The sequence below is a fragment of the Perissodus microlepis genome, chromosome 5 (assembly GCF_051167445.1).
Source record: "Perissodus microlepis isolate ML-2025 ecotype Zambia chromosome 5, ASM5116744v1, whole genome shotgun sequence".
In the NCBI taxonomy this organism is placed as follows: Eukaryota; Metazoa; Chordata; class Actinopteri; order Cichliformes; family Cichlidae; genus Perissodus; species Perissodus microlepis.
The window spans coordinates 11,586,897-11,614,224 of record NC_140465.1 but is presented as its reverse complement, the minus strand read 5'-3'; the positions used below and the strand labels follow the sequence as shown (position 1 = coordinate 11,614,224).

Below are 27,328 nucleotides of genomic sequence, written 5' to 3'. Positions count from 1 at the left end.
AAATTGAGCATTTCTTGCTGTACCAGTCTTGTTTTGTTTTGAAACCAGATGTAAGGGATCTGAGAGAAACTAAGAATTAGTCACGAAATAGCCATGTGCTAAAGCATACCTTGCTTTACTGTCCATTTGACCCTAATTTACAAAATTATTATTTTGTATTCAATAACAAACTAGTGATTGAGATCATCAGCTCATCAGGAAAGTGTTTACTGAGGTCATAAAACAAGTAAACAGGAGGTTTGTTTTACCAGACTTCTAAACAATCTGACTTTTTTTTTTAGCAGAGAAGTCGTCCCCCTGTTGGACAGAAAGAAAGCAGATTTAATGCAGTTCAGCACCAGCTTCACTTTTTGACCCAGAGACAGGGCGGGACTGTCTCTGGGTGGGACTGTCCCGCCCTGTCTCTGGGATTTCTCTTTATCGATGCACTTATGAGCCAATGGTTCAATATAATTTTTTCCTTGTTGATATAATTATGCAGGCTATAGGCCAGCTTGAACACGCCACTGCACAATAACCCATTCACTTATTTGCATTGACCAATAAAATCTGTTAACACACCTGGCCCATCCCTTATCTTCTCTGTGTGACGTAAGGGATGGGCCAGGGACAGAGTTTAATGTGGAAGAAGTGGTAAAGATGGACAAACAAAAGTGAAAAGGTGGAGCTGAAAAGAGAGAAAAAAGAAACTACAAATAGATGCAGCAAAACATGTCAAATTAACCAACATGTTAGCAGCTGCACTGTTGACATTAGTACCAGAAACAACTAGTAAGAAGCCCCCTGTTCTTTTGTTATTTTAAAAAATATATAATAACAAGCCCTTACAGTCATAGGAAACTGTTGCTTACTTTAGTGGGGAAGAAATGCAGGAATACAACTGTAAATCTGTGGATCAACAGAGTATAATTAACATGGTAAGAACATAGAGGGGGGGGAAATAATTATAAATAGAGAGATTCAAGCGAAATTAATGGCTACTTTGACCACGTGCTACTCCTAATACCTACAGTGTAGCTTTTAATCGTCACATGCTGCCCTGCAGTGCAATTAATGCGTCCTAGCTCAACAAAAATCTACTGATTAAAAGAGAAACTGCTTTACTATAGGCAAGGCAAGTTATTTACATTACTATAAATAATCACACTGAAATACATACATATACACATCATTTGCATACATGTAATGTATATAGACCTATCATTTTTAAACAATGGTTTTCCTTTATACATATAAACAAAAAGAGAAGGATTACAGATAATCTGTACATTCGGGATAATTAGCCTGTACACTTAAGGCTGTGAAATATAACAGAAAAGAAAAAAAGTGAAAGACAGAAAAAGAAATAAAGAAAAACATAAGTATTTCCTCAGATAACGTAGTCCCTGCAAAATAATCTCATTTGTTGTTGTTTTTTGAGTCAGGGCTCCGTCTAAAACTACATGAGGTATAATCAAAGTGCTCAACAGTTATGTGTGAATTGTAATTGAACCACACTGAACATCCACTTGTTCTTAGATAATAAAATTAAAATCATTTACTTACTTTTTTTTTTTTTTGAGAATCAAGCATGGTCCTGGAAACCTGTGGAAACCTCCCATACAGCATCATAAAGCACAGTGTTTGTAAATTAGATTGTGACCTGTCAGACCTTTAAATAGTGACTCCTCATACTAGGTTTAGTACTATAACTTTACCCTTATATTATATTTAATACTTAATGTTTGTGCATATTACTGACCACATCAAAGTAGATAAAGACAACATTAACAGCAAAATGGTGTAGCAATCCCACTTTTTTATTGTCATCACAGGTCATACAAATATCAGCCTCCTTAAAGGCCATTGGACGGATATTACAGGGCAACAGCAAGATTACAAAAACAAAAGCCCAATAAGTTCATATTCCATATGTGTCTGATAAATCTTCCTCTAACATTTTAAGAACAAAAACATCCAGTAGAGTACAAATTAGTCTAACATGTGATTGTGTTTATGTGTCCAGATGAGGAGCGCGAGCAGGTGGAGAGGCTACGATGGCCGTCCAGAGGCTACCTGCAAGAGCTCAGCGAGTACCAGCAGCGACGCCGCAAACTCCGCAAGTCCCGCTGCCTTGTCATGTGACCAAACCTGGACGCCAAAACCATCTGTGGGGAAGAGCAAAGGAAGACGATGACAAAAGAAAAGAAAGGATTCCAGTGCACATCGACGTGTGGGAAAACTGACAGAAGACATGTTTTTTTCTTTTTATCCTGCTGCATGAAGGGCTGATCGAGAGACAACGATGCAGAGGAAGAAAAGGAAAGACTTGTTAAACTGCTGCAACGCGCCTCTCCTCCCTCAGTGGACTGACTGGCGCATCCTAAAATGACTATTCCTTCGAGGGCAATAATAAAAAAACTGATCCATAAAACCCAATAAGACTTTAATATGACTGGCCACTGGCCGAATCTCTGTGAAAGATCGCATTTCTAATGGCGTGCAAAGCTGTGGATTTCAATATTGACCAGTGACACAAAATGGCTTCAGTATAATTACTGATATATCAAATGACCACACATCTGTCAGGAAAACAACCAGGATCATGTGCAAACTATTTCAAACTACATTAACGGGTAATGTGACTTCAGGTTGATTAAACAGGAAGATCTCCTCAACACTCAATAGCTTCTGTAGGATTGACGCAGGACCTCTCTGTCATAGATGAAACCCTTGATCACTCATGATGCATCCCATCTGATCTAAAGATTGTGAACTTGTGAAAACAGTTTCTCAAAGTGCCCATATATAGCTCATTTACAGGCTCGCAGTTTTATTTTGAGGCTCCTCAAGAATAGGTTTACATACTTTGTTCCACAACATGAAAGCATGCAGCACCCTTTTTCTGTTCATGGCTCCTGTCTCTTTAATGCCCCTGGGTGAAAGTTTCTGATTGGCCCAATGAAAAGCCCTCTAAGATCTAAGATTTTGTTAAGATCTAACAAAAAGTCATGGGAAATATTACTTTGTGTTTTATTTTTTGCAGCAACGTTCATTTTATTCTGTTCAACTCGTTACTTTTCAGTTTGTGTAAATAATGTTAAACAGTGAGCTGGCTATCACCAGTAAGTCATGTGACAGAAGTACGGGTCTCCCGTTCAGTCACATGACCAAGAGATGGCCTATCCGAGTTACCTTTTCACTCATTCACTCAGTCCTTGTGTGTCATTAAACTCTGGTTCATTCACTGTAGGCGTCCAAGTCAGCTTCCAGCAGATTTGCTCAATAACTCCACTTTTCACTGGCCACAGCAATTTAGTAAACATACCTGGGAAGGGAGGGAAGCTAACCTTTGCGTACAACATCTCTATAACAAAAGCTCAGTGTTTATTTAATTTATTTTCCATTCAATCCAGAGCCTTTTAAAAGTCTCTGGGGTTATTGTTACTATTTTCATGTCACCTTGTGCGCTAAATTACATCCTAAAATTTCCTGACAATACAGATGAAAGATTCCTCCCAGTGCCCTAATCTTAAACAATCCAGATCTGCACCAAACATCATTCTTTCTTTGGCTCTGCTTCATCTTTCCCCAGGTTTAAGAAACTGGGTGAGGTTGTTTTTTGAGTGAGTCAGTTAAACAGCACTGAATTAATAAATTATTGACTCTAGGGTAAACAAATGGTCACGATGCAAGTCATCCACAATTGCTGCTGTTAGCAGCGTCATATGTATTTTCATGTGTAAGCAAATGAGCAGGACAGGTTTAATTACAACACTTTGGTCGATCCTTTCACATCGATGACACGGCCTCATAAACTGTCTTGCAGCCAGACTGATTTTTATAACCACACAGTAGAGTACATAGTGTAACTGCTTCATTTGACACCTATCATGGAGAAAAGGCTTCAAATTTAAGCCTCAAATCAAACAGCATCTAGCCTGTAATTAATATCTGTAAACCAAATCAGCAACAGTAATAACATTTTTCTTTCAAAACTCCTTTTTAAAATCTACTGAGGCAGACTTTTACACGCTTTCCTTTGCGGGTTAATGAGAAAACATGCTTTTCTGTTTGCAATAATAAATAATGACCTGTCGCTGTCACAAAAAGGCAAAAGTCTTTTGCTGCAGTTATAGTGGTGGTATGGTATGAAGATGCTGAGAAAAAAAAAAAAAAAGCACCATATTATGAACATAAGTTAGTACAGTAAAAATCTCAAAGCCTCTGGGTGAGTACGAAATATTTCTTTTATCTTTTTTTTTTAATTTAAAATGTTTTTTAATCATAAAGAGATTATGATTTATTGGTGCTCAATTATTTTTGTAAACTATACGTATGTGGACATGATTTTTGTTTTTTTAACATTTGGAGTCGAGACAAACAGGGTGGCACTACTTTCCAGTCTAATGTTTCACGGCTGTTTGCTCGATTTAAAAAAAAAAAAAAAAAAAAAAAAGGGGGAAATGGAACATAACGGCTCAATTTGTTAAATAAACCTTCACCTACGCGAGGTGAAAGCGATCAGTAGTGACAGCTAGCAGATGGGTTTTTTTTAAATCTGTGGATCACAATCAATCAGGAAGCGGCGTGCAATGCTTTCATATTCTATTTCTGCAGTATTAACAGAAATTCTGTGTATATAGTACAAGCAAGCTCCCACTGTCAGGTTTTGACAGTGTGCAGTTGGTATCTTTAACCAGCTGCTGCACAAATTCCACTAAATTCTGTGTGTAAATATCCTCAAATACATCTTGATCTGCTAATAAACAGGAATGCAGCAATTTATTGATTGATAGTCGCCTTGTATACATCGGCCTATTGCCAAAAAAGATGACATTCACCAATAACATTGGCGAATGTCTTCGCTCGCAAGAGTTTGCCGTTATCATCTCTGGGATCCACTTTCATAAATATGTATGACTGAATTTGTGCTCACTGCGAGATAGTGTGATGAAAGGCTGAAAGACGCTGAAACAGTTCACTTATTTATTTTTGTCCTATCACAATAATAAATCAAACTAACTAGGATCAGAAATCAGCCAAATTGTTATTTTAAACATTGGCAAAAACCCAGAACGTTACAATCCTGGTGGTGCATCCCTACTAATACGAATCAGCAAACAGCAGGTGAAACTGTGGACTGTGAAACAAAGTGTATCCCAGTGCTGCATCCACACCTAGTGTGGAGACACATGGCTCCTCTGGGCCTGTGCTGTACAGACTGTAGAATACATGGCGTCTGACTTTAAATAAAGACATGTTTTAACATACCACTGCCTCCATCACTGTCTTCACTGGCAAGTTACTGCTTATATGTTTGTTTGTTTTTTTTTTGTCTTTCCCTGGAATTATGCATTTTACACTAATAATTTCTTAATAATCATACTGTAATGATCATAGCGTATGTTTCCTCCTGAATAAGTGGAACGATCTTAATGAAATGTTGCATAAATATTAGAGTGATGTGATTGCAAACAGCTGTATGATGTATACAAATATTTTATACAAATCCCACAATCGTATATATTTGTACATTTTGAGAGTTCAACCGAGTGCCAAACGAAGACGTGCGCAGGTTTGCTAGTACCTATTAATACCAATTTCCAAACCTAGTGACAAGCAAAACCCTGATGGGCCACAGGTATATACAAAAAAAAAAGAAAATCACCCAGCTGTACTGTCTGCCTTTATATTTGTGAAAGAATAGATTACTCTAAAGAGCTCTCTGAATTCAAGTGTGGTAACAGGAGGCCACTGCTGTAACAAGTCAGTTTGTGAAATTTCTTGAATCCTAAATATTCCACCAATAATCCCACTCATTACCCGCAGGGCGCCAAACACCAAATGTTATTAATATCAGCACAGAAACTGTGTGCTGGGAGCTTCCTGGCATCAGTTTTCAGCAGATCCAGTAACAGCTTTTATAAAATACATAAAACAAACTATATAACTTATAAAATTATTTTTTTAATAATACGAAATGTGATTTGTAAACATCAACACTTTTTTTGTTGTTAAATAATATTTTCCTTGAGTATTCCTAATTTACACTTTCTAAGCAGTTGTTATTATTTCGAGCATTAGTAACAGGGTGTGTGCTGTACTTTAAGGTGAAGGGAAGCTACATTCTCAGAGTCCATGCCATACCTGGAGATCTTCAGATGAATCACTGCAGGGCCCCAATGGACTTCAACTTGCCCTCCAGTTTGCCACTCCTCTGGAGGGCCGCCACATCACTGCCACCACCGATGCACTCCTCACCGATGAACACTCGTGGGACCTGAACCAATACAAGAAAAAAGGAAGAAATTCCCTTTCAGCTTCATGCACAGGGTCAGTGATCTGTGAAACATGTGCATGAATATCGGAATATCTGTGGTACTGTTGGTCTGCCACGGCTTCTGCATCAAAGGCAGCATGCATGAGCAGCAAAATCTGATAACGCATTTTATCTCGTCACAATCAAAATCAGCACAGGGAGCTTCTCTCATGTTACAAACGCTTGATTTTCTCAGTTTAAGTGAGAGATGGGGGTGAAGTCGAGTGACTATGAAGCTTGTGACAGTCAGAACTTCCCTGAAGGGACCCAACCCCAGACTTCTTTCTCCTGTTTGTCTCATTACATACTCCCTCGTGTTACTGCCACCAATCATATGCTAGAACACTTCTCGAGTAGTTACTTCTACCACAGTACATTTGCTTTTTGCATAAACAAACACAGAGATAATAAAAAAGCAGAACAGATTCAAAATAATACTTTAAGGACAAAAAACTGTAGTAGCTGGCGTGTGTTGGATTTGAAGAATGTCATAATCAGGAGGTGAAGTTCCTTCTTGAAATTGTGATTCATGTAATAATGGTGATTTCCAGATTATCAAATGGGCATTCTTACTTGGGGTCTGATCTACTGGGATTTTCCTGAACAACCATCTGTAGGGTTTATAAAAAATGGTTTGAAAAAGAGAAAATATCCAGTGACTAGTAGGAAGGCAACAGTAACTTGTTAGAGGTATGCAGAAGAGCATCTCTTAACGCACAACATATTGAACCTTGAAAGCAGGCAGGCTGCAGCAGCAGAAGAGCACACTTGGTCACTCCTGACAGGAAAATGAGGCTACAAGCCTGACAGCCCAAAACAGATGTTTGGAAAAACGTTGCCTGGTCTACTGAGTCTCAAAATGACCACAATGTACCATCTGTCTGTGAAGGTTCTCAGTCATCCAGGTCATCATAGTCAAAGGAGCTTGCAAAGAAAAGCGTCTGGACTTCTTTAAGTTACTTGAAGACGTTTCACCTCTCATCCGAGAAGCTTCTTCAGTTCTAAGGTCAAATGGTGGAGAGTCCCAGATATAAACCTAGTGGGAGTATCCCCCCACAGAGGGACAAAAGGACCCCCTGATGATCCTCTAATCGCCTGAGCCAAGGTGTGAAACTGGGTGTGGGTCCCAATCAGCCAGAGTTTCGGGTGTGTTCATTGTGAAACCTGGCCCCACCTTATCATGCGAATTCCTGAGGTCAGATGGCCCAGGATGTGAGTGGGCGTTAAGGCGTCTGGGAAGGGATCTCAAAACTGGATTATAGATGGCAGAGAGTTGGTGTCGTAAACCCCCGCCTCTGTTCAAAGATGGTCGCTCACAGTGGACATAGATGGCTTCTTTCACTCCTCTTTCAAACCATCTGTCCTCTCTGTCCAAAATGTGAACATTGGCATCCTCGAAAGAGTGTCCTTTATCCTTAAGATGCAGATGGACTGCTGAGTCTTGTCCTGTGGAGGTGGCTCTTCTGTGTTGTGCCATGCGCTTGTGAAGTGGCTGTTTGGTCTCTCCAATGTAGAGGTCTGGGCATTCCTCGCTGCACTGTACAGCATACACCACATTGTTAAGTCTGTGTTTTGGCGTTTTGTCTTTCGGGTGAACCAGTTTTTGTCTGAGCGTGTTGCTGGGTCTGAAATGCACCGGGATGTCATGCTTGGAGAAAACTCTCCTAAGTTTTTCTGATACACCGGCTACATAGGGGATGACAATGTTGTTGCGTCTGTCCTTCTTATCCTCCCTCGTTTCTGTGCCTCTTTGCTGACTTTAAGAACGCCCATTTAGGATAGCCGCACGTTTTGAGTGCTTCCTTTACATGTGTGTGTTCCTTCTTTTTTCCTTCAGGCTTAGAGGGAACATGTTCTGCCCGGTGGTGTAGGGTCCTAATTACTCCAAGTTTGTGTTCCAAAGGGTGATGGGAGTCAAAGAGGAGGTACTGGTCCGTGTGTGTGGGCTTCCGGTAAACTTCGATGTTGAGTTTGCCGTTCTCTTCAATGTGCACAGCGCAGTTCAGGAAAGGCAAACAGTTGTCCTTTGTGTCTTCCCTGGTGAACTTGATGTTTTTATCCACAGCGTTAATGTGCGCAGTGAAGGATTCCACTTCTTGTGTCTTGATTTTGACCCAGGTGTCGTCCACATATCTGTACCAGTGGCTGGGTACTCTTCCTTTGAAAGAGGCTGTGTACCATCAATGTACCAATGTACCATCATCTGTTGGCTGCTTCCAGCAGAAAAAATGTACCATGTCATGAAGATGAAATCATCTCAAACTCGTTTTTTGTGGAGGAAGTGAGGATTCAAACATGACTCAGCAGCTACTGCGTAATGTCATCATTTCAAAATGGACCAAAATCTCTGAGGAACATTTCCTGCACTCACTGGACATTTTATCTACCTTAATCCTATATGGAAAATCTGTATCTGCTATATTTTCCATTTAACATCGGATGCTTTAAGGCCACGATGCTTACATTTCATTTCCCACAAATACGTAGAAGTGTTCTTTAAATTTTGTGTCAGTGCCCTGAAGATACAATTACATTAACACTGAATTTATGGGTGTGTGTATTAAAGTAAAGCTCTTGCCCTGCTTGAGACGGAGAGGCTGTATGCTTACCGTACGAGCTCCAGTAAGTTCCAGGAAGTAGTCCTGCATACTGTCCATTTCGCTGTGGTTACTTATATCAACGCACTCATAATGTCCCGGCTTGAACTTGTATTTCTCCAAAACCTCTTGAGCCATGGTACAGTAAGGACAGGTGGGTTTCAGAAACACCACCACTTTGTCGCCCTTAATTTTCGCCTGGACAAACTGCTGCGCCATTTTAAGTTTCTTGGTAAAGTGACGAGGAGGTGAGGAGTTCCCTACTTCTTTCCTTTTTTTTCTTTCCAGATTTATTTTTTCAATGCAGAAGAAGAAACGTGATCTCTTTGTTTTCAAAAGTCATTGGTTAAGTCAATCATTCCAAGTCACGCCCTCCTTCTTAAAGAGACAGCGCACAGATTGGGCACGAACCGGACAGCCACAAGAGTGAAACCACTGAGTAGGGAAGTGGTTGTTGGTCATCTGACACAAATCTAAACACTACTGCAGACCAGTAGACAACGTAAAATGCACGTTGCTTGTGTGTCTGAAAAAGTACAGCCAGTTCAGAAGTATCTTAAACCTGCATTGTGTTTAACGGGCAACAGGGGGCGACTCCGCCGGAGTTTGTAGGCTCAAGTGGTAGTTTCAGACTGTACTGAATGCAGGTGTGCCCATTTATCCTGTAAGCATCCAGTGTCCTCCCTGAGGTTTCATAATCGGACGCCACAAACCAATAGATGACATCGCTGCTGCTATTGACATAGGAACAGCGATTTTCATCTCTGGCTCTCTTCCACAGTGCGTCTTCCTCCTCTCACTGCCACCCAGCTGCAACAGGAGACTGATCCTGGTTGTGCCTGAGGTTTCTTCTTGTTAAAAGGGAGTTTTTCCTTTCCGCTGTTGCCAAGTGCTTACTCACAGGGAGCATCTGATTGTTACTGTAGGGTCTTTACCGTACAGTATAAAACACCTTGAGACGAATGTTGTTGTGATTCGACACTATATAAATAAAACTGAATTGAATGTTTTATACTATCTATGTGTAGACTGCATTAGAGCATGGGCACCCACAGACAGCTGCAGCAATTCACAGAAGCACCAAGTTCAAGTTGTAGGAATTTTTTTTAGGGCTCTTCCCCCAAGTCTCACTTACCAAATGAGTGTTTCAAATACAGCTGACAGCATAAAAACTTATAGTCAGTGATGTAAAGTAACTTGTTATGTACATCAGAGTTATACAGTTAGATTAAAAATTCATGTTATTTCAAATACTTAAAAAAAAAAAATCATGTTGCAATAACCAGTGGAAGCATTGGTGATTACAGAGGGGTTACATCCAAGTCTATTCTTTTCTGGCTTCTCTGTGGATTATGTCCTGTGGCAATGCCTCGTCAGCAAAGCCACTGGGATACATTTGAGACATCATAAAGGGTAGGAACATGTGAATGCTGAATTGTCATAGTGAGAGCAGTATAATAAGAACCAAAGTGATATTTTGGAATTCAGAACGGCATCTGTCACTGATTTAATTGAGTCTCACCGGTTTTCTTCCCCAAGCCACAGGGACAAGCTACATGGAGGCCGGAGGCATATTATGTATGCAGCTGTTTCCTTGTCTGGTGCAGGGAAAGCTTCCAGGCATATGAGAGACTCCGGGGACCACATTAATCTTTGTTAAACAAGGGATGTTATATCCGAACAGGTAGCCTGATTTTTATTTTTATTTTTTGCATTTAGATGTGGGTGGAACATATATGAGTGTTTGCATTTTTGTTTCCAAGAACTGAAACTGAAGGTGTGAAGAATACAAGTTCTCACGCCACACATCTTAAAACATACTGAAACATCAGATCAAGCTGCCTCTCACAGTGAGTCACAGGATGCATGCTACAGATTAAAAAGAATAAATGATGCCCCTTACTCCGTGTTTGTGGGTCAGACTCAACCATCATTTGATCTCAACTACTCTGTTATAAAGTTTCATGATTATATCTTGCACATTTTTATTGGTTTTTTTTTTGTGTGTGTGCCCATAAGTACCCATAACTGTTTTACAGTTGTGGGTATTTTTGCATACACCAGTCCCTCTAAGCTCTGTTATTACCAGCTGCATCACCGAGGCTGGAATTGTTTACACCCTGTGAGCTTGTCTGTCTCTTTGTGTGTATGATCGTGGCAAAATGTGTTGCTAGACACACTTACTTTAACCACAAAAGCAGTTTTGAGGACTTCAGCAGGTGTTTGTGTGTCTGTCTGTCCGTTTCTGTGCATGAAGCTGTTGCAACACTGTATAAAATGTTAATGAGGTGAAGCTGAAAAATGAAAGAATTGGAAGATGAGCGCGGACTGCTTGTTATATATCACTTTTCTGCTATACTGGAGTACTCAAAGTGCTTTACACAACGTACCTCATTCACCCAGGCAATTTTTTTCTACACCTTTGTAACATTTAAACTGGTAAGCAACTTGGTAAGCAAGTATCTTGCTCAAAGAGACATACAGACTGGAGCAGCAAGGGATCAAACCATCAACCTTCCAGTTAGTGGATGACCTGCTCTACCTCCTGAGGGTCGTCACCCCAGGTGTTGGCATTTATCTGCCCTGTCATCAAGTGAACAGAAATGCACCATCTGAATGTTAGTCACACAAAATAGATTAGACGAAACTTTATTAATCCCTCGGGTGGGTTCCTCTGGGAAATTCAGTATTTTATTTTTTTTTAGATTAGAATATCACAAATAAAATATGATCCCTTTCTGGACCCACTCAGTAACCAGGACACTAGTATCATAACTCATGTTCTACCTTGTATTCATTGCTTGCAGACATTAGTAGTAGGCATCTGCTCATATAATAGTTATTTCTTTTCTGAAAGCCAATCTTATATTAAAATACGTGTGACGGGTCACAGGATATTTTAACATTAGTTGTAGCTCTCATTGAAATTGAATTTTGAAACACTGGATTACTGCCAGCTAGCTTGGATCTCATTCCTATGAAGCCACTCTCTGATGCCATTAGAAAAAGTTATATTTAAGTACCTTTTAATTACTAACCCACTCTTAAGTCTTTGTACTATACATCTTTCTACTTTAAATTGTCTTTTGCATACAAGCCTTTGTAAAAAAAACAAAAAACAAAACAATCCCAACACGATTTAATAATAACTATATTTTGTGATTGAAAGGGAAAAAAGAAGCGAAACATCTTTCAGGTAAAACTGTGTTGATTTTTATTGAAATGTCTTGTACATTTTCAGATGGGCAGAATCAGATTTCTTTCAGAATGGACTTGTGGCTTCTTGTTTAAACATTGCTGGGAAATCTAAAACTTCCTCGGTATTCCTTACTAAACCCCTCCACACTGATTCATATACTGTTTGTTCATTATATTCTGAATTAGCTCTTACAGGGAATCCCCCCCCCCAAAAAAAAACCAAACATCTTTGGAAGTTATGTGAAGTAGCCCTTTGTAGCTCTTAATTCTGGGAAATTATCACAACCAGGAAAAACAGTACAAATACCAGCCCTTTCCCCCACAGCGGGATGGACATTTTCCTGTTGTTGTGACACCTTGTAGATACAAGTGCTAATTATCTGTCCAAAGTAAAAAGTCAAGGAGTTTGCTATAAACCTAAATTGATTCTGACAACCAACCCAAAGAGCCAGTCTACTGCAGAGACTGACTATCTGACAGAATGCCACAATCAAGTATAATAAAAACAGGACAGAACAATATTCATTTTTGTGGGAAATGAAAATAAACAGTGCCACCCCCCCAAAACAAAGTACAGACTCTTGTCTGTGAAATATTTCACATGTCAACAGCACAATGACAAAGTTCCTCTTTTACATCCCTATATTTAAGGAAGTTTTATTTCAGTGAAAGAGAGACATCGCATAATCAATGACTTCTCAACATTAGCCCCAATCAGAAATTTGACTCCATGGAAGCATGACCAAAAAAAGCAAAAGGCAATTACATTTTTTGGCAAACATTCTAAAACAACTTAGTAAATAAAATTTCCCTCATTGAAATAATTTCATAGAAGCCATTCATCCAAATCTGTATCCATGTTGAAAAAGAAATGCTCCAACTCACATCTTTCATTGCTGTGTGGAGCTCCAACTGAGAATCAAACGCACTGACATCATAATACAGAGAAGTCCTCTGGTGGATGATAACATTTTGCTTCCTTTCAAACCTTTTAAAAAAACAAACCCAAAAAAAAAACCTGTTTGCCGCTGGATAAAGCTCGAGAGGTTGGGAGGGGGGGGGGTAGTCCTTTGCAGGGTCTAGAGAAGAACCGAATAAGGATCTTCTTTCTTTCTTCAGGTACTCTTACTCCAGCCAGGTCGATCCTGAGTGTTCCTGGCTGGTTTTAAACACTATAGCAGCTTTTTTTGTTTGTTTTCTATATTTCTTCATTTTTTCTCCACATTTCTATTTTTCCTTTCATTCAACATAATACACATCCATACAACTACACACACAATTTGTAACACTCCTTCCAGACTTTACATCCCTTCCTCTCTCGATCACTGACATCTGCACACCACCCACACACACACACACACACACAAACACAGACCTGTTTCTAGGCAGTTGTAGTTCCTTTGTACAGCCAGTGGACTCCAAGGCCCAGCTCGACATTTCCGAATGTAAACACCTTAAGGCATCCATAATGCACTGTGAACATTAAATATTGTTTGGTGCGGGAAATACTGCCCCCTACTGACAGGGTGGGGGGAGGGGTTGGCTTACGCCAACCTTCAACACCATTTCATCATTGCAATTAAATTCACAACCCATGCACAAACTGTTGCTTCTTAATCAGCTCAAGTGATTTCTTCTTCCTGTCTCATTTCCTTCCTCTTCAGCTTCAAACTCAGCTTCGGCAGCAATTTATTGAAGTGTGGTTATCCACTGCCGTTTGAAGTGATGAGAGGAAATGAGGCAAGACAGGCATCTTTGTCAGATGAGATGACAGATGGATCTGCGTTCAAAATGGCTTCACAAAGTCAAAACACATAAGGCCTGTGGTATTTTTTTTTTTTGCATTGTTTAAAAAAAAAAAAATTAAACAATATATCATTTGCAGACTCTTACTTTGCACTATGAGTCACAAAATAAATAGATCTCCCTCTTTTTTGTTTTACTTAAATACATGTTAATATTTTATCTGATGCTCAAAAATACTTTTGTCTGAAGAGAAAGTCCTTCAAAAGTTAGAGACAAACCCGCTCACACATGCAGACGGCCCCTTCCACTGGTCCAGTGGTGTCAAATCCACAGGAGAAGAAGAAGAAAAAAAAATACTGCAAAAGCAAAGGATTGATGGGTAAAGTCGAAAAGCAGGATTGCAGGCACCAATGAAGCCTGTGGAATCAAAGGTCAAAAAGAAAAGGAGGAATGAAGCAAGAAAACAGGAGAAGGAAAAATGGTAAGGAAAGTAGGGGAAGGAGCTGTTGCGAAGGCAGCAACTGAAGGGGTCTCAATAGCTAAGAGACAGCTGGACAGATGCTCTTGGTTTGACCCTCCATTCTCAATACTGATGAGTGAAGCTGTTCTCTACTGTGCTCTCAGCACCAGGCCTGGGCTCTGCGCTGGTCAAAATCAGCTATGAGCCGCTTGATGTGGGCCAGCTTGTTGTGCAGGTACTCGCAGCGCAGTTTCTCTTTGTGGTAGTTGGGGCTGTGCTATTTTTTAAAAAAAGGGGGGAAAAAAAAGAAAATGTCAGTTCACCAGCTGCACTCGGTTTGATTTTTTAAAGTGCAGGACAAATTACAAATTTTGTTCATCCTTAAAATAAAAGAAGTCAACCTGCTAATGCTCTGTTATTTCCTGACCAATCGTGGCATGCACTCTTCCTTACAGAGCACTTCAGATTATGAGACTTTTAGGGCGTCTTTCAAGAAACACTAAAAAGGTTGAAAGTTGTGAGTAAAATGTTTAACTTTACTCTGGATCTTTGTCTGATTTGCTTCACTGACCACAATTCTAGTTTATCCAGATTTTACTCTGCATACTTCAGGCACTTTTGTTATGAATTGGCAGATAGAGTTCGCTTCTGAAAGCTCTCCTTTGACACCCTGTTCATGAACAAACACAGCAAAAAGGAAACAGTGCACTACCGTTGCCTGCACTACCTAAACATGCCTGACATTCCTATACAAATCCATGAGGAGGTGCTTTGTCTTCCTGCTCAGAAGTTAAGTTATCTCAGCATGCCGTCATGACTTCAGCACTTTCTCACAGCTGCCATTCCTTACTGGTATTTGTGACCATTCATATTTAGCCTGCTTTAATACGTTTTATAGCCATATTGAGTTGATTGGTATGCAAAAGAGGAGTCAAAGAAATAATCAGGCTCTAAACTCTAATAAGTTCACAGTTCCGAACGGTCTTAGGACAGAAAGAGCTTCTGCATATGTCCAATTATGTAATAATTTTTATGCACATGGAATATAAAGCAACAATACTGCACTAATATTTGAAGAATTTAATATTTAACATTAATGCACCTTTTCACATCAGTTAAAACACTGTCATTTACACAGGTGTGCACATACCACCCTGCCACCGGTACATGTATGCGTAGTGTGTCTAATTCAGATCTTAAGAATGAGCGTGATTATGGAGTGTGACAACATTTTGGCCAAACTTAATGCAACAAACATTCAAAAAGGTAAAGACTTGGTTATAGAATTCACATTGTTATTAGGTTATATCAGGGGAAAAGGCAGAAATGCACACAAAGACTTAAAATGATGACAGCCTGTGTAACTTACTTGTTTGATCTTTTTGTACTCTTTCACGATTTCTTCTTGCACCTTCTGTAAAGATGATTAAAGTCATTAGTTGTTCCCAATGGACGTCATGTATAAACATTACAAACAACACGTGTTCTTTCACTTTTTGTAGATAAATGAAATACTGACCCACCTACATTTACTTTAAGGAAATAAAAAACACAAAAGCTCTGATAGCTGGGGACAAAAGCAGGGCCCTGAACCAAAGCACAGAATGAAACTATTAGCACTCTAAACAAATGTCTGTCGCCTGCTGGTTGCAGATGTCTCTGGATTGAGGAGCAGCTGTGAAACTTTGACAACACTATTACTTTTTGTTGATTATGAATAAGCTGTCCATCATTACTGCCTCCTGTTTGTTTGACAGCAGTATACAAAGAGCCAGTTGTGTTAAAAGCCAAAGACTTCATTATATTCTGTCACAGCCAACAGGACCACAAATGTATAATAATGTAGAAAATGATTGAAACACACATACAGAGAGAGAACAGCCTGTGTCACGTTTCTATGATTGTGGTCTTTCTGCAGTCATCAGCATCATCAAAAATGTATCCAAGCAAAAAGTTTGAATATGACCTGATGCTCTTTGGTGCCAGGGGCCAACTTCCGACACTGGGCGTCCAACTGGGTAAAGCGGCGGGTGATGTTCTCCACGCGTCCGTGCAACAGGCGGTACTCATCATACTCTGCATTGAAATCGTCCTTGTAGCTTTGCCGCTGGTCGAGGGACACCAATGCTGTGTACTTCCTGTAAACAAAGGAAAATTAGATACTTTGTCACCACTTTAAAATGTAAGTTTTAATTTGAAATTTCAATCCAGAAAGAACTGTTACAGACAACACCAATACCAGCACTGGACTATGAACATGCTCTTTCCAAACTTTATTTATTCTGAATGCACCTTTGAAAAGGTCATGCCATTTATAGACATATGGGAAGTTCAACATCTGTTGCACTTCTCCATTTCAAATGTGCTACGGATAAGATATTCCCTGAACTCATTACCACTGATGTGGAAAGTACAAAACAGTCCTAGTACAGCAATGAACAAAGAATACTAGCATGCACACTGAAACACATCTGTGTTTACAGCAGCATTTCACGTGTCCTAATTCTTGTCTACTCTAATTCGCTTGTGTTTGTTCAAAACATCCTCTTTTGCAATTGTTTCACAATTTGTGCTGAGAAAAGAGGAAATTAAAAAAAAAACTGAGGTTTAAAAAAAAAAAAAAAGACTGTGTTGATAATGGACCCTTTTAGAATTATAACAGTTACTTACAGGATATAGTCAGGTGTATCTATTTTGGATGAAAATTCAGTGGATTGGACTGGCCTCTCCTTGTCTGAAGAGTCTGAGGAGAGACAGCAATATGCAAGAATCTAAGTGCAGAATTTATAATGAACATTAAACATAAGCAATGCTGCTGTGATGGAAAACTGTCTAACAACAGGATTTTATTTTTAACAATCTTGTTCTGATGTAAAGAATATGAACAGGTCTCTTTTAGTTGATCCCTGATGTTTCAACAGTAATGTAAATGTTTGTTGCATGATGACATTTACCCACAGCACAGGATTTTTCATTCAATATAATCAGGACAGAAAGGTACTGATGGCCAGACATGCACTGCTTTTATAGGAAAAGACAAACCCATTTTTCTCATAAAATCAGTGGTGCAGCTGCTGAAAAAGCAAAGGCTGCTGCAAAGAAATGGAAGCCTGTAATGTAAAGGTTGCTGTCCTGTTTTCTGAGTTAAAGTGACAACATAAATTTTCCAGAACTGCAGGTATCTGATTCAGCGGTCCATACAAGAGATTCAGAAACGCACCTTGATCTTTGTGAGAACTTTTGCTGATAACTCTCCTGGTCTCTTCATCAGGGCTCTGCCTCTTCTTGGCTCTATGACTTTCTACAGCCTGCTCCACAACACCATGAGAACTACTGCCATCTCTTTCCTTTCGCTTCCCTTTCTCCCTTTCTCGATCCTTGTCTTTGTGCTTCTTAGACTTCTTTTTAACCTTCTTACTGGTGATGCTGGACAAGGGAGGGCTAGAAATGACAGTGGAGGTAACTGTGAGTGAGGTGCAAGGCGGAGGGCTGGGGGATGGTCTGGGACCGGGGTTAGGATGCTGATAGCGATCCTGCAGGGATCTATTGGACGAAAAGGACTTGGGTGAAGGATCTCTGCAGGAGGAACTCTGGTCCACGGGCAGGTCCTGGGTGCCACAGCCCTCTGGGGTGCTTGGTGAGTTGGTGTTAGAAGCTGGGCTAGGCTGCTGGTGAGAGGGGGCAGGTGGGTGGGATGAGATGGGGAGATGAGTGGGAGGGCCTGAGGTGACATTGGAGGGTAGGGATGAGCGTTTAGAGCTGAGGCTGCCCTCGTCCTCAAGGCGATCCGAGGAGGAGGATGCGGCTGGCCCTCGATTACTGAGGTGGGAGATGCGGGCTTTCTTCGGTGCCAAAGGATCAATGAAATCAAAGTCTGGCTGACGCTTCTGCCAAAACCCCCCCAACGAAACCAACCACAGAATTTAGTCTGAAAATCATATAACACCATGGGTTGAGATTTAGAGAATTTTTGTTCAGGTACCTGAGGCGATGTGGGAACGCTGTCTTTGGGAGAACCACTGGATGAGGTTGCAGTTATCTCATTAGGAAGACCTAATTTGCTATTGAAGAAAAGACAGAGTGTTATCAGTGGGGAACAGTCTAAGTGGCAAGAAAGGGCAACTTAGAGGGTAGCCTTCAACCATCATTACACTAAGACCTGCTAAAAATGTGGATTGGTCATATTCATGAGGCTTAATTTACATTTTTCCAATGCCACAACACAAGAAGGAGAAGAAATGGCTCTAAAACACAAATCTGTAGTGTAGCTAATGTCAAAATAAACCGTACCATAAGCTAGTCTAAACAGTGTCGATGTTTTCATAGAAGCTATAGCATGTACTGCAGGCTGATGCCACACATCAAGATAACAGAGCAGTGTGTTTTCTTCACTCTCTCACGAGTTTCAGCGTTTCATTCGTTCTTTTGGAAACTGTTTACATTTTAAGCAGAAGTGGTTTTACATACATGAGCACAGTGTTAGCCCAATTACACACCATAAAGAACAAATGCTTTATCACTACAGGCAAGCAGGAGACCATTTAGGAGCATAATTGAGGCTATATTTTGGCACTTGCCATGTGACCAAATGACTGATGCTGCTATTCAAGCATGAGGAGCTCTGCTCTGTATTTCACATCCTATTGTTGTGTACATTTCCTTTCAATATATCGACTGCTTTTAATTTAATCAAAGGCAACTCAAAATTAATCAGAATAAAAAGCTGAACTGGCTGCTTGTGTACCGAGTCAGGATCCGGTCAATCTGAGACTTCTCATCTTCTGAGTAACCAGGCCAGTCTCGCTGGACGTCACGGTATATGTAGTCCTTCAGAGAATATGCATTGTCTTTGGGATTCAGGTTTGCCACCTAATTTGCATAGAAACACACAGAGTTTCAAAGTTAAGCTGTGGCAGCAGGAATACTGGTATAGATACTTCATACATCCTGTGCTGGCTAAACATCTGTGTATGTAAATACTGTTCAACGACTAACAGTCTCATTTCTCATGAATGAAGCATTAATAAAGTGAGCAGGATTTCATCAGGCAGCTCTGCAAGCAACAATCTTGTTAGCCTTCATAAACAGACAAATCGGTTCAAACTCATGCATTTAAATCTCCTGTTGTGAAATACCTGCTGCAGGGCGGTCCCCAATGAGTTGCGATCCTTCTGGTTGATACCGTCACGCTGCAAACGTGCTAGCACTTCCAGCTTCTTGTAGGGCCTGAGTGCCAGCAGATGAATGATGCGGTCTCTGAATGGCCGCTGCGATACAGGGTTATTGGAAAGGCACTTACGAATAGTGTTGGCTGGGTTGATGGGTGTGGAGCGTTTACGCTCTGGGACCACTTCCGGGGTGGATAGTGCAGGCTTACGGATATGTACTTGCTTTCCTGCAAAACAGAAGGAAAATGGAAAGTTACGACTTCTCTTCTCTGCAGACTGGCCCATCACAGATGATTCTTTTATGCCGACAGATAAGAACTTCTGATTAACATCTCTTATTAAAAGTGGGTGTCAATTGCATCTACATTACACATACATTAGGACTGATCCAATGATTATAATAGTGAGAGCTTAAAGAAATGGATCAGGGTTTCCACCAGTGTATTACAATCCTGGCAATGTGCTTAGGCTAAATGGATCTATGCCAGACCTATGGACTGGGTATATATATATATATATATATATATATATATATATATATATATATATATATATATATATATATATATATATATATATATTTTTTATTTATTTTTTTTTAAAGGTATATTAAAGGACCAGGACTAACTTATACCATAATACTCTTTTACCTGTGTTCACTAATGGATTACAGTAGGCTAAATCCTCCACTGCTGTATGTGAATGACATTAACCAGGATTTGGTCACCTACATATGGGTTGAACTTTTCTGAGAGGAAATCGTGTGAGAGTGTCAATGACATGTAGGAAGACCAAAGAAGCTGAGCTGCTCAAGTCAAACCTTATTTCAAACTGACATTAGGAACTGTAACTACAGGATATAAGAGACACAATGAGTGCTTTTGTTATGTCAGTGACATTCACGATTTCAGTTTTTGAAACCAGTGACTAGGGATGGGTACCGGTGTCCGGTGCCATGATGGCACCGGTTCTGACAAACGGTAGTAACCAGACCGAAAAGCAGCGCACATTTCGGTGCTTTATTTCGGTGCTTTTTTTTCCTGAGATGTCATACACTTTGAATTCTAGCCAATCATTTTACGTTTCCGAGGATAGTAGGCGAGTCCAGGTACGTACGTTCTTTTAGAGCAGAGCTACAGATTAAAAATGCCCAAGGCGAAGCAGTAAAAAGTCTGGCTGTACTTCACAGCAAAATATGCAAACTCAGCAGCCTGCAACAAGTGCTTTAAGCTGATACTGTGATACTGTCAAAGGAGGTAACACCTCAAATCCGATGAAACACCTGGCGACGCATAGCGTTTTTTTTAAAAGCCGAAAAATGCGCTGTATTTGATAGCTTGCTGCGAGACCTCACACCGTGCACATCTACTGCGGGTGGGTTGCCTGTTATCGGACCCGGAGTTAGCGACATCCCCCAAAAACACGAAGAGGAGAGTCCTGGCCCCTAGCCCTGTCAGTGTAGCAGAAATGATGACGGATGATGATGGCAGCAGCAGCCGTTCTTCTCTGCGTGAGTAGCTTAATGTTGTTCGTGTGTAATTTACGTTGAGTAGGCTAACCACGTTATTACATTAATGCATGTAAGGTGAACTAGCAAACATCATCATAGTTACATGCAGCTGTCTTCTTGTTTGATGGAAGATACTCCCTTCACCCTGGCCAAAAAGGCTAAAATGACCAAAGAAAAAGTGGAAAACAGTTAAACATGAGAGGTTTTTGGACAAAGTTTGTGTTTTTTCCATTGTTTAAGCACTGCTTCCAGCCAAGAGTGATACCATATATGCCCTCTAGCTGCAGAAAAGGCTAACATTGTTATCTTTTTACAAAAAAACAGCTGAACATGAGAGGTTTTTGGACCAATTTTGTGTTCTCCATTCTTTAAGCACCGGTTCGAGCACCGTTTAAGCACCGGCACCGTTTCAAAAGTACCGGTTTGGCACCGGTATCGGATAAAACCTAAACGATACCCATCCCTACCAGTGACAATATGGCCTGATGTTAATGCCATTTCCAGTGTAAGTGTATGTGGCAAGAAAACTGACCATACCAAACTACATAACTACACTAAGCAGCTTAGAGAACCCATTTTAAAGTGTTGACGTTAAAGCCAGAGAAACCTTATTACTGAGCAATGTGCTTAATCATGGTGTCAACACTTCCCTGTATACCTCTTCATGGTCATTATGAAATTCTAAAGCTCTTTAAAAGATTAAGGTTAGGGAAAGGAAGAGAAAGGAAAAACTCCACCCCCCCCTCCTCGTCAAAGAAAAGGAAAAAGACTCGCAAACAGTGACAGAGATCAGTGACAGATTCTAGCAGGCGTAATGCTTTTGCTAACACATTTTTCTTCTTCAGAAAGAGATATTCTGTACAGACCATCTGTACATTTATTAAGAGTTACTGCTTTTAAATGCGACTGCAGAAGGCAGACAAAGATTAGGGAAAGTTAGAGGCTGCTATCTGAAACAAAAAGCCTGTGAAAACAAGAATATAAAGGCCCCTGGCGCATCTGTAAATATGATACTTACTTCAAACCAGGTGCTACAAACGACTGATCCACCCCCTTTTCTGTACATCATCTCGATTCCCAGTTTCTATATGTGACAGTACATGCAAATATACAAATATATCCCCAGGGCTCAGAAAAAAAAGGCTTTTAGACTACATCTACAGTAAATAGTGTACATTTTTAAATTCTTACTTGTATGTGTGAAAATAATGACATTTAAACCACAAACTGGGATTTGTAGCGATTTCTATAGTGAAATGGGACAGATATACTTTGCCCTCTTTTTCTTTTTTGGCAAGCAACAAAATTTCATCACAATTCAGATCAGGATAGAGATCAGAAAACTTAACATAAATACAGAACAGGGCAACAGCTCTTTACCGTGGGTTATAGTGAAATTTAAAATACTTGATTACTGGAGAAGATGAAGACAACAAAGTTGTCTTCTTAAATTTGCTGCCACCCAGGCGCGGCCTGTGAATGCAGTCTGGTTACATTGCTGAGTATCAACTCTCTGTGATCAGTCAAACTATCTTTTAACGTTGCATAAGCCAAAGTATTTGAATTTTACGCATTCTTTTTTTGTTGTCAGACAACTGAAAAGCAGGGAATACCTAATGTAAGCCAAGATTAGCTGCATGTACCAGCAGTCATTCTAAACATGCAGCAAGTTTAAGAGCAACAGCTATCTGTATATAAAACACTGTAACAACTATACATCCTTCATGTGTAAGGAAAACATGAAGACATAATTTGTTGAAAAGATAAATGTTAAACACAATAAAACAAAAGTAAAGCGTGTACTGCGTGGCAAGCTATGCATTACTAAAACAGCATTAGCTTTATCTGCCACCATTTGTCATTATCAGACAGACTCCTAATCTGGAAAAAACTGAGACGGCAAAATAGCTTAGTCAGTCGCAATAATGGCTTTGAATAGAGTTAGTCTGTCAGCTTTCACCTATTCAGGCTCTCAAAAGAGGCAGAGTTTGAAAAGAGAGAAGAGGGGTTGTAAAGCCATGGTGACATGTGGGATCCACACCGCCCTTTGACTGCGGCAGTGGGAAATAAGCGAGATTGTAGGAAGGGTCTTACCTCTGTACTGACCACCAGGCTTGATGACTTTGGTCCCACGTTCTCGTGTGTCCTCCACAGCCTGGGTCATGCGCTCCCGGGTCACCTGGTAGGAGTCATTAGTGGCACACACTGTGACCTTGTCGTGTACTGTCGCCAACAATGCCAGGTGTGAGGCCCCTGAGCTAGAGACAAAGAGGGAGTATGGGGGAGAAATGTAATGCAAGAGAGGGATTACCTTCCAGCAACGTGTGGTAAGAAAGTAACAGTTGATTCAGCTGACCAGCGATTAACACTACCTCGACGCATACTGATGGATGCACTCGAAGCTTCCCTGAGGGTTGTCCTTGCCCACATTAGACAGATAGAATTCAAAATTGTGGAAGGCGTCTGAAGAAGAGTCACTCTTGGGAATCTTAATGCGCTATCAAATAATTCACATACATATTAAGTATAACACAAACAGTATAACAGTGTATTCAGCAGTAGAGCTATAGAGGATGATGTGAACAATTTAAGAGTTACGAGGAAACAGGACAACCCAAGTTCTTATCATCTAATGGGAGGTGAGCCATGCCATTATGGAGTACATACATCATACAAAAATATATATGAACCAATTATTAACTTGATATTTTATCGTGTTAAACATCAGAGGAAAACACACATTAAAAAAGAAAAAAGAAATGATCTTGCTTTATAAACAATTCTGTTTGAATCATTAAATTGGCCATTTTGTATTGAATTTATATTTTATTACAAGTGCTAAAATGAGTTAATGCCAGAAATTGTTAAGTGGTTTTACTGATTTTAGGATCAATGAATACAACTGGCAAGCTTATTTTTATCAGTTAATGCAAGACTCACAACCTAAAATACAACCAGGTTTTTTGTTTTCCTTGTTGGACTTACCCCTTGTAGTCCCTTGAACTGTATCGTTGGCCGCAGAGAAGGAACATTCTGCAAATAAGGGGAAACACACACATACTTTAACCCCTGAAATAAATAAAAAATATATATACAGACATATATAAGCATTTAAAAAAAAAAAACAGAAAATAAAGGCCTAGAATCTACACTACACTTTACTCCCAGTCCTCCTATAACACATGCTTCCATCATAATGCAGACAAATGCTGAACGCTTAACCACTTGCTCTGCATGTTTGTTTAAAGGCTACATTTAAAAACATGCTGCTAGGACTATAGCTGACAGCCAGCTGATATCTGACGAGCACGTGCCTTCTTTGTCTGTGGGAGAGCAAGTAACTAGGTCATAATCAGTATTCATGATGCAAAAGAGAAAAAATGAAGAGGCAGCACAGCAAAGATAATCCCTGTCAATCACGCAACTGGGAACTTGTTAACAGCGCTGTGTCTGATGCAGTGCTGCTGCTGATCTTCAGATTATTTCACCAATTAACCAACTGGTTGTTTGGTCAGTAAATTATCAGACAAATAGTGTGAAGCCTCACATTTCCAAAGCTCAAAGTGCTATATGGCACATCGGTCTGGCCAGAGCTATTTAAACAGTCACCCAATTATTGCAGTTTTCCTTGTATGGACAGCTTGCATGTTTTTTTTCCTGAAGCCATGGGTGATTTGCAGCATATAATGCTCAGCGAGCCACTTAAAGACAATCTTTACCTGAGGGCTATAAAGCCACTAGTCAGAGAGAGAGAGAGAGAGAGAGAGAGAGAGAGAGAGAGAGAGAGAGAGAGAGAGAGAGAGAGAGAGAGAGAGAGAGAGAGAGAGAGGCTATATAAATCAAAATGACCTGTGTCTTTAAGTGGTAGGTGAAATGATTTGTTTTGACACTAAAAACAAACCAGATATTTTTAATAGTAGATTTCTAAATCTCTTTTATTTACATTTGTGCCAGTGGCTACTTGAAATAAGAGTGACAGCCACAAATATGTGGTGGCTGCTCTTCAGCGGTATACAATAAGCTGGGAGAAGCACATGACTCCCAGTTTCTTCACCCGGCTTAAGTACACAGAAGAACCAGTCAGCTAGACTTGTGAACTAGTCTGAGTGGGAGGTATGCGCATTTTATTAACAACAGATTCTCCACGTTGCTGAGTCTTCCTAAAGTGACTCAAGAAGTAGGTGACTGGATAAAATGGGCACTTTTTTTTTTTTTTTAAACATTGAAATAAATATGTCATGGTTGTAAAAGCTGTGCTACTCCAAGCCATACTCCCTCCTCCCCCCACTCGCACCGTTCTGATCACATTTCACATCACCACAGAAAGACAAAGATAGCCGGCTTCCAGAGTTCGATGACTGGGTTAGCTACAGCACACATTACCGAGAGGGAGAGAGAAACAAAAAGCAGGCAGTTTTTGGCTGCTCAGTCAGCAAGAGATTGCAGGCTGCTGTTCAGTGCAGAGAACAGACCAACATTACCACATCCAATAAGGTTGTAGCACGGGCTGTCACAAAAGAATTCCCTCAACTAAGTGATAACGCAGCCTGCCAGCTGTCACAAAACCGTGTGAATAATCATTTTGGATTTTTCTTTATATCCACATTTTATAAACAGATATATTTGCAAGAGGAATTCTCACAGGGCTGACAATAAGCCAAAGCTTATCATACAAGAATGTATACAATGTGTGGCTGGCAGACAGACAGGTAAGTGTATATGCAATAAAATGATAAAGTCTCAGAAACCTCAGCACACTATAGCCTACTAGCAAGCTATAATGTATCATCCCTGAGTGGAGACCTAGACCTGGCCAATGTGTTACGTAACAGCGTTGTTGTTGGCAGAGAAAAGTCAGGTAACCTGGCTTTAGGCCTCCTTATTCAAGACTGCAGAGGTTCTCCAGATTAGTCCACCTGCATTCACCTCAACAAGATTACACCATTCGTATGGTTCAAGATTAACAAGTTATATTTAATCGGCACAGGCATGCAGTGATCCAGAGCAAACAGTAGTTTTAAAAGCACTACTTTGTGTTACAGCACACTGGCTTGAATTAGTTCAGAAAGAGTACGGAAATACATTACATTAATGCAAAAAAAAGAAAGAAAAAAAAAGGACAAAAATAAGCTGTTCTTCTTGCTTTCCTTTCATTTTTTTAAGGTCTTGTATTATACATATTTATAATTGCTGGCTCATTCTTCTCAGTGAAGCTTGACGCCAACTAGAAAAAGATATATATTAAATGAATTAAAAAAGAAAGAAACTCAATAAATAAATGTCCTATGTATTGTCCTATGAAAACCTTGGAGATGCTTGCTCAGTTGTATCTCTAGCTAGTGTTGGACTGCAACAGATTATAACAAAGTTAAACAGTTAAAAAAGGGCGAGCCTGACTAGGAGCTCCATATCCCTGCCAGGTTTTTGTTAGGTTTTGCCAGCTGGCTAAATCTAAACATATGGCAAGCTAACCAGTCATCGACATGCTTCAAACGGCACGAACCTGTGATCAAAGTTAGCAATAAATGAGTGATAATCTATGTTTCCATTCCTGCTCTTAATATATAACGTCGTCGAAAAAAAGTTCAGTTTACTTGACTGCGATTTAATATTTTAATGTTAAAACGCTATGCTCATGAAGCTTGTCAAGTGTATTCGTCGATATGAGCCTACCACTTTCCTAATTTGGTAAGCAACATTAGTTTGGCAAGAAAAAAATGGACTAGGTTGGTCAGCACAACATAATAACGTAGAGCTAGCGTTAGCTAATCAGCGTCCAGCTCAACCAACAGGTTTTTACGTTAAATCATATTTGTCAGTTCGTAAAACCTGGCTAGAATATAAGACCAAGGTCTCATTTATCTTCTGCCGTTGATTACTTTCACGACACCCGACTAATGTGATCAAAAAACCCAGCTGAAACTCGCTCTGTCAACAGCTTAGCTAAATTTGTAGCTTTTAGCTATGCGTGGCAGTTGGGACTTCCTAGCTGATCCGAGCAGTGTCAGTTTGAGTCCTTATTCTTGAAATACACGGCGTTTTACTCACCGTACAGTTTTGGTAGGTCTCTATCGCCCTCAGTGCTGTCTCGGTTAACTTTACATGTAATACAGTGACTCTTTCTGCGCTTTGTTGGCCACAATTTAATCCGTATCTCCCATCCACGGAGAGCGCCGCCATCTTTACCAGCCCTCCACCATCGTCCCTCTGAAGGCTGGAGCATTTAGCAGTCCAAGCTCACTGTTCGCACTCTGACGGGGAGGGATTACGCTTACTGCCCTCAGGACTCACACCTCTATATGTCTTCACTTGTCAGCTTGCTATTTTTTCTTCTTCAACTTTTACCAC

General features: G+C 40.2%; 3 protein-coding genes across 3 annotated transcripts in view; 1 reads left to right on the top strand and 2 right to left on the bottom strand.

Moving 5' to 3' along the window:
- The window catches only part of rhobtb3 (Rho related BTB domain containing 3), a 31,077-nt gene extending 25,825 nt beyond the window's left edge, over window positions 1-5,252 (top strand). Inside the window, exon 13 of the mRNA XM_084927853.1 lies at window positions 2,006-5,252. Within this exon, the coding sequence (XP_084783979.1) occupies window positions 2,006-2,124 (119 nt within the window). The 3' untranslated portion in view covers window positions 2,125-5,252. The remainder of the gene's footprint in view (window positions 1-2,005) is intronic.
- On the bottom strand, window positions 1,779-9,251 carry glrx (glutaredoxin (thioltransferase)). The gene is made up of 3 exons (XM_084927859.1): window positions 8,911-9,251; window positions 6,130-6,262; window positions 1,779-2,147 (listed from the first exon to the last, which is right to left on the bottom strand). Exons 1-2 carry the CDS (start codon window positions 9,115-9,117, stop codon window positions 6,149-6,151), a joined length of 321 nt encoding a protein of 106 aa, XP_084783985.1. The 5' UTR covers window positions 9,118-9,251; the 3' UTR covers window positions 1,779-2,147; window positions 6,130-6,148.
- Window positions 9,252-12,088: 2,837 nt separating this feature from the next.
- ell2 (elongation factor for RNA polymerase II 2) lies at window positions 12,089-27,246 on the bottom strand. The gene is made up of 12 exons (XM_084927848.1): window positions 27,029-27,246; window positions 23,966-24,013; window positions 23,353-23,477; window positions 23,075-23,238; window positions 19,438-19,697; window positions 19,047-19,171; window positions 18,285-18,363; window positions 17,523-18,189; window positions 16,973-17,045; window positions 16,269-16,440; window positions 15,672-15,716; window positions 12,089-14,579 (listed from the first exon to the last, which is right to left on the bottom strand). The coding sequence occupies exons 1-12, from the start codon at window positions 27,158-27,160 to the stop codon at window positions 14,463-14,465; spliced, it is 2,007 nt and encodes a 668-aa protein (XP_084783974.1). The 5' UTR covers window positions 27,161-27,246; the 3' UTR covers window positions 12,089-14,462.
- Between the last annotated feature and the right edge of the window lie 82 nt (window positions 27,247-27,328).

Excerpts from the sequence above, each read along its gene's own strand:
- ell2 (XM_084927848.1), bottom strand. The coding sequence starts at position 27,160 with ATGGCGGCGCTCTCCGTGGATGGGAGATACGGATTAAATTGTGGCCAA. Across the intron at positions 23,239-23,352 it reads ATCCATCAGTATGCGTCGAG|CTCAGGGGCCTCACACCTGG; the intron begins GTAGTGTTAATC and ends CTTTGTCTCTAG. Across the intron at positions 19,698-23,074 it reads GCCTGGTGGTCAGTACAGAG|GAAAGCAAGTACATATCCGT; the intron begins GTAAGACCCTTC and ends TCTGTTTTGCAG.
- glrx (XM_084927859.1), bottom strand. The coding sequence starts at position 9,117 with ATGGCGCAGCAGTTTGTCCAGGCGAAAATTAAGGGCGACAAAGTGGTG. Across the intron at positions 6,263-8,910 it reads AACTTACTGGAGCTCGTACG|GTCCCACGAGTGTTCATCGG; the intron begins GTAAGCATACAG and ends GTATTGGTTCAG.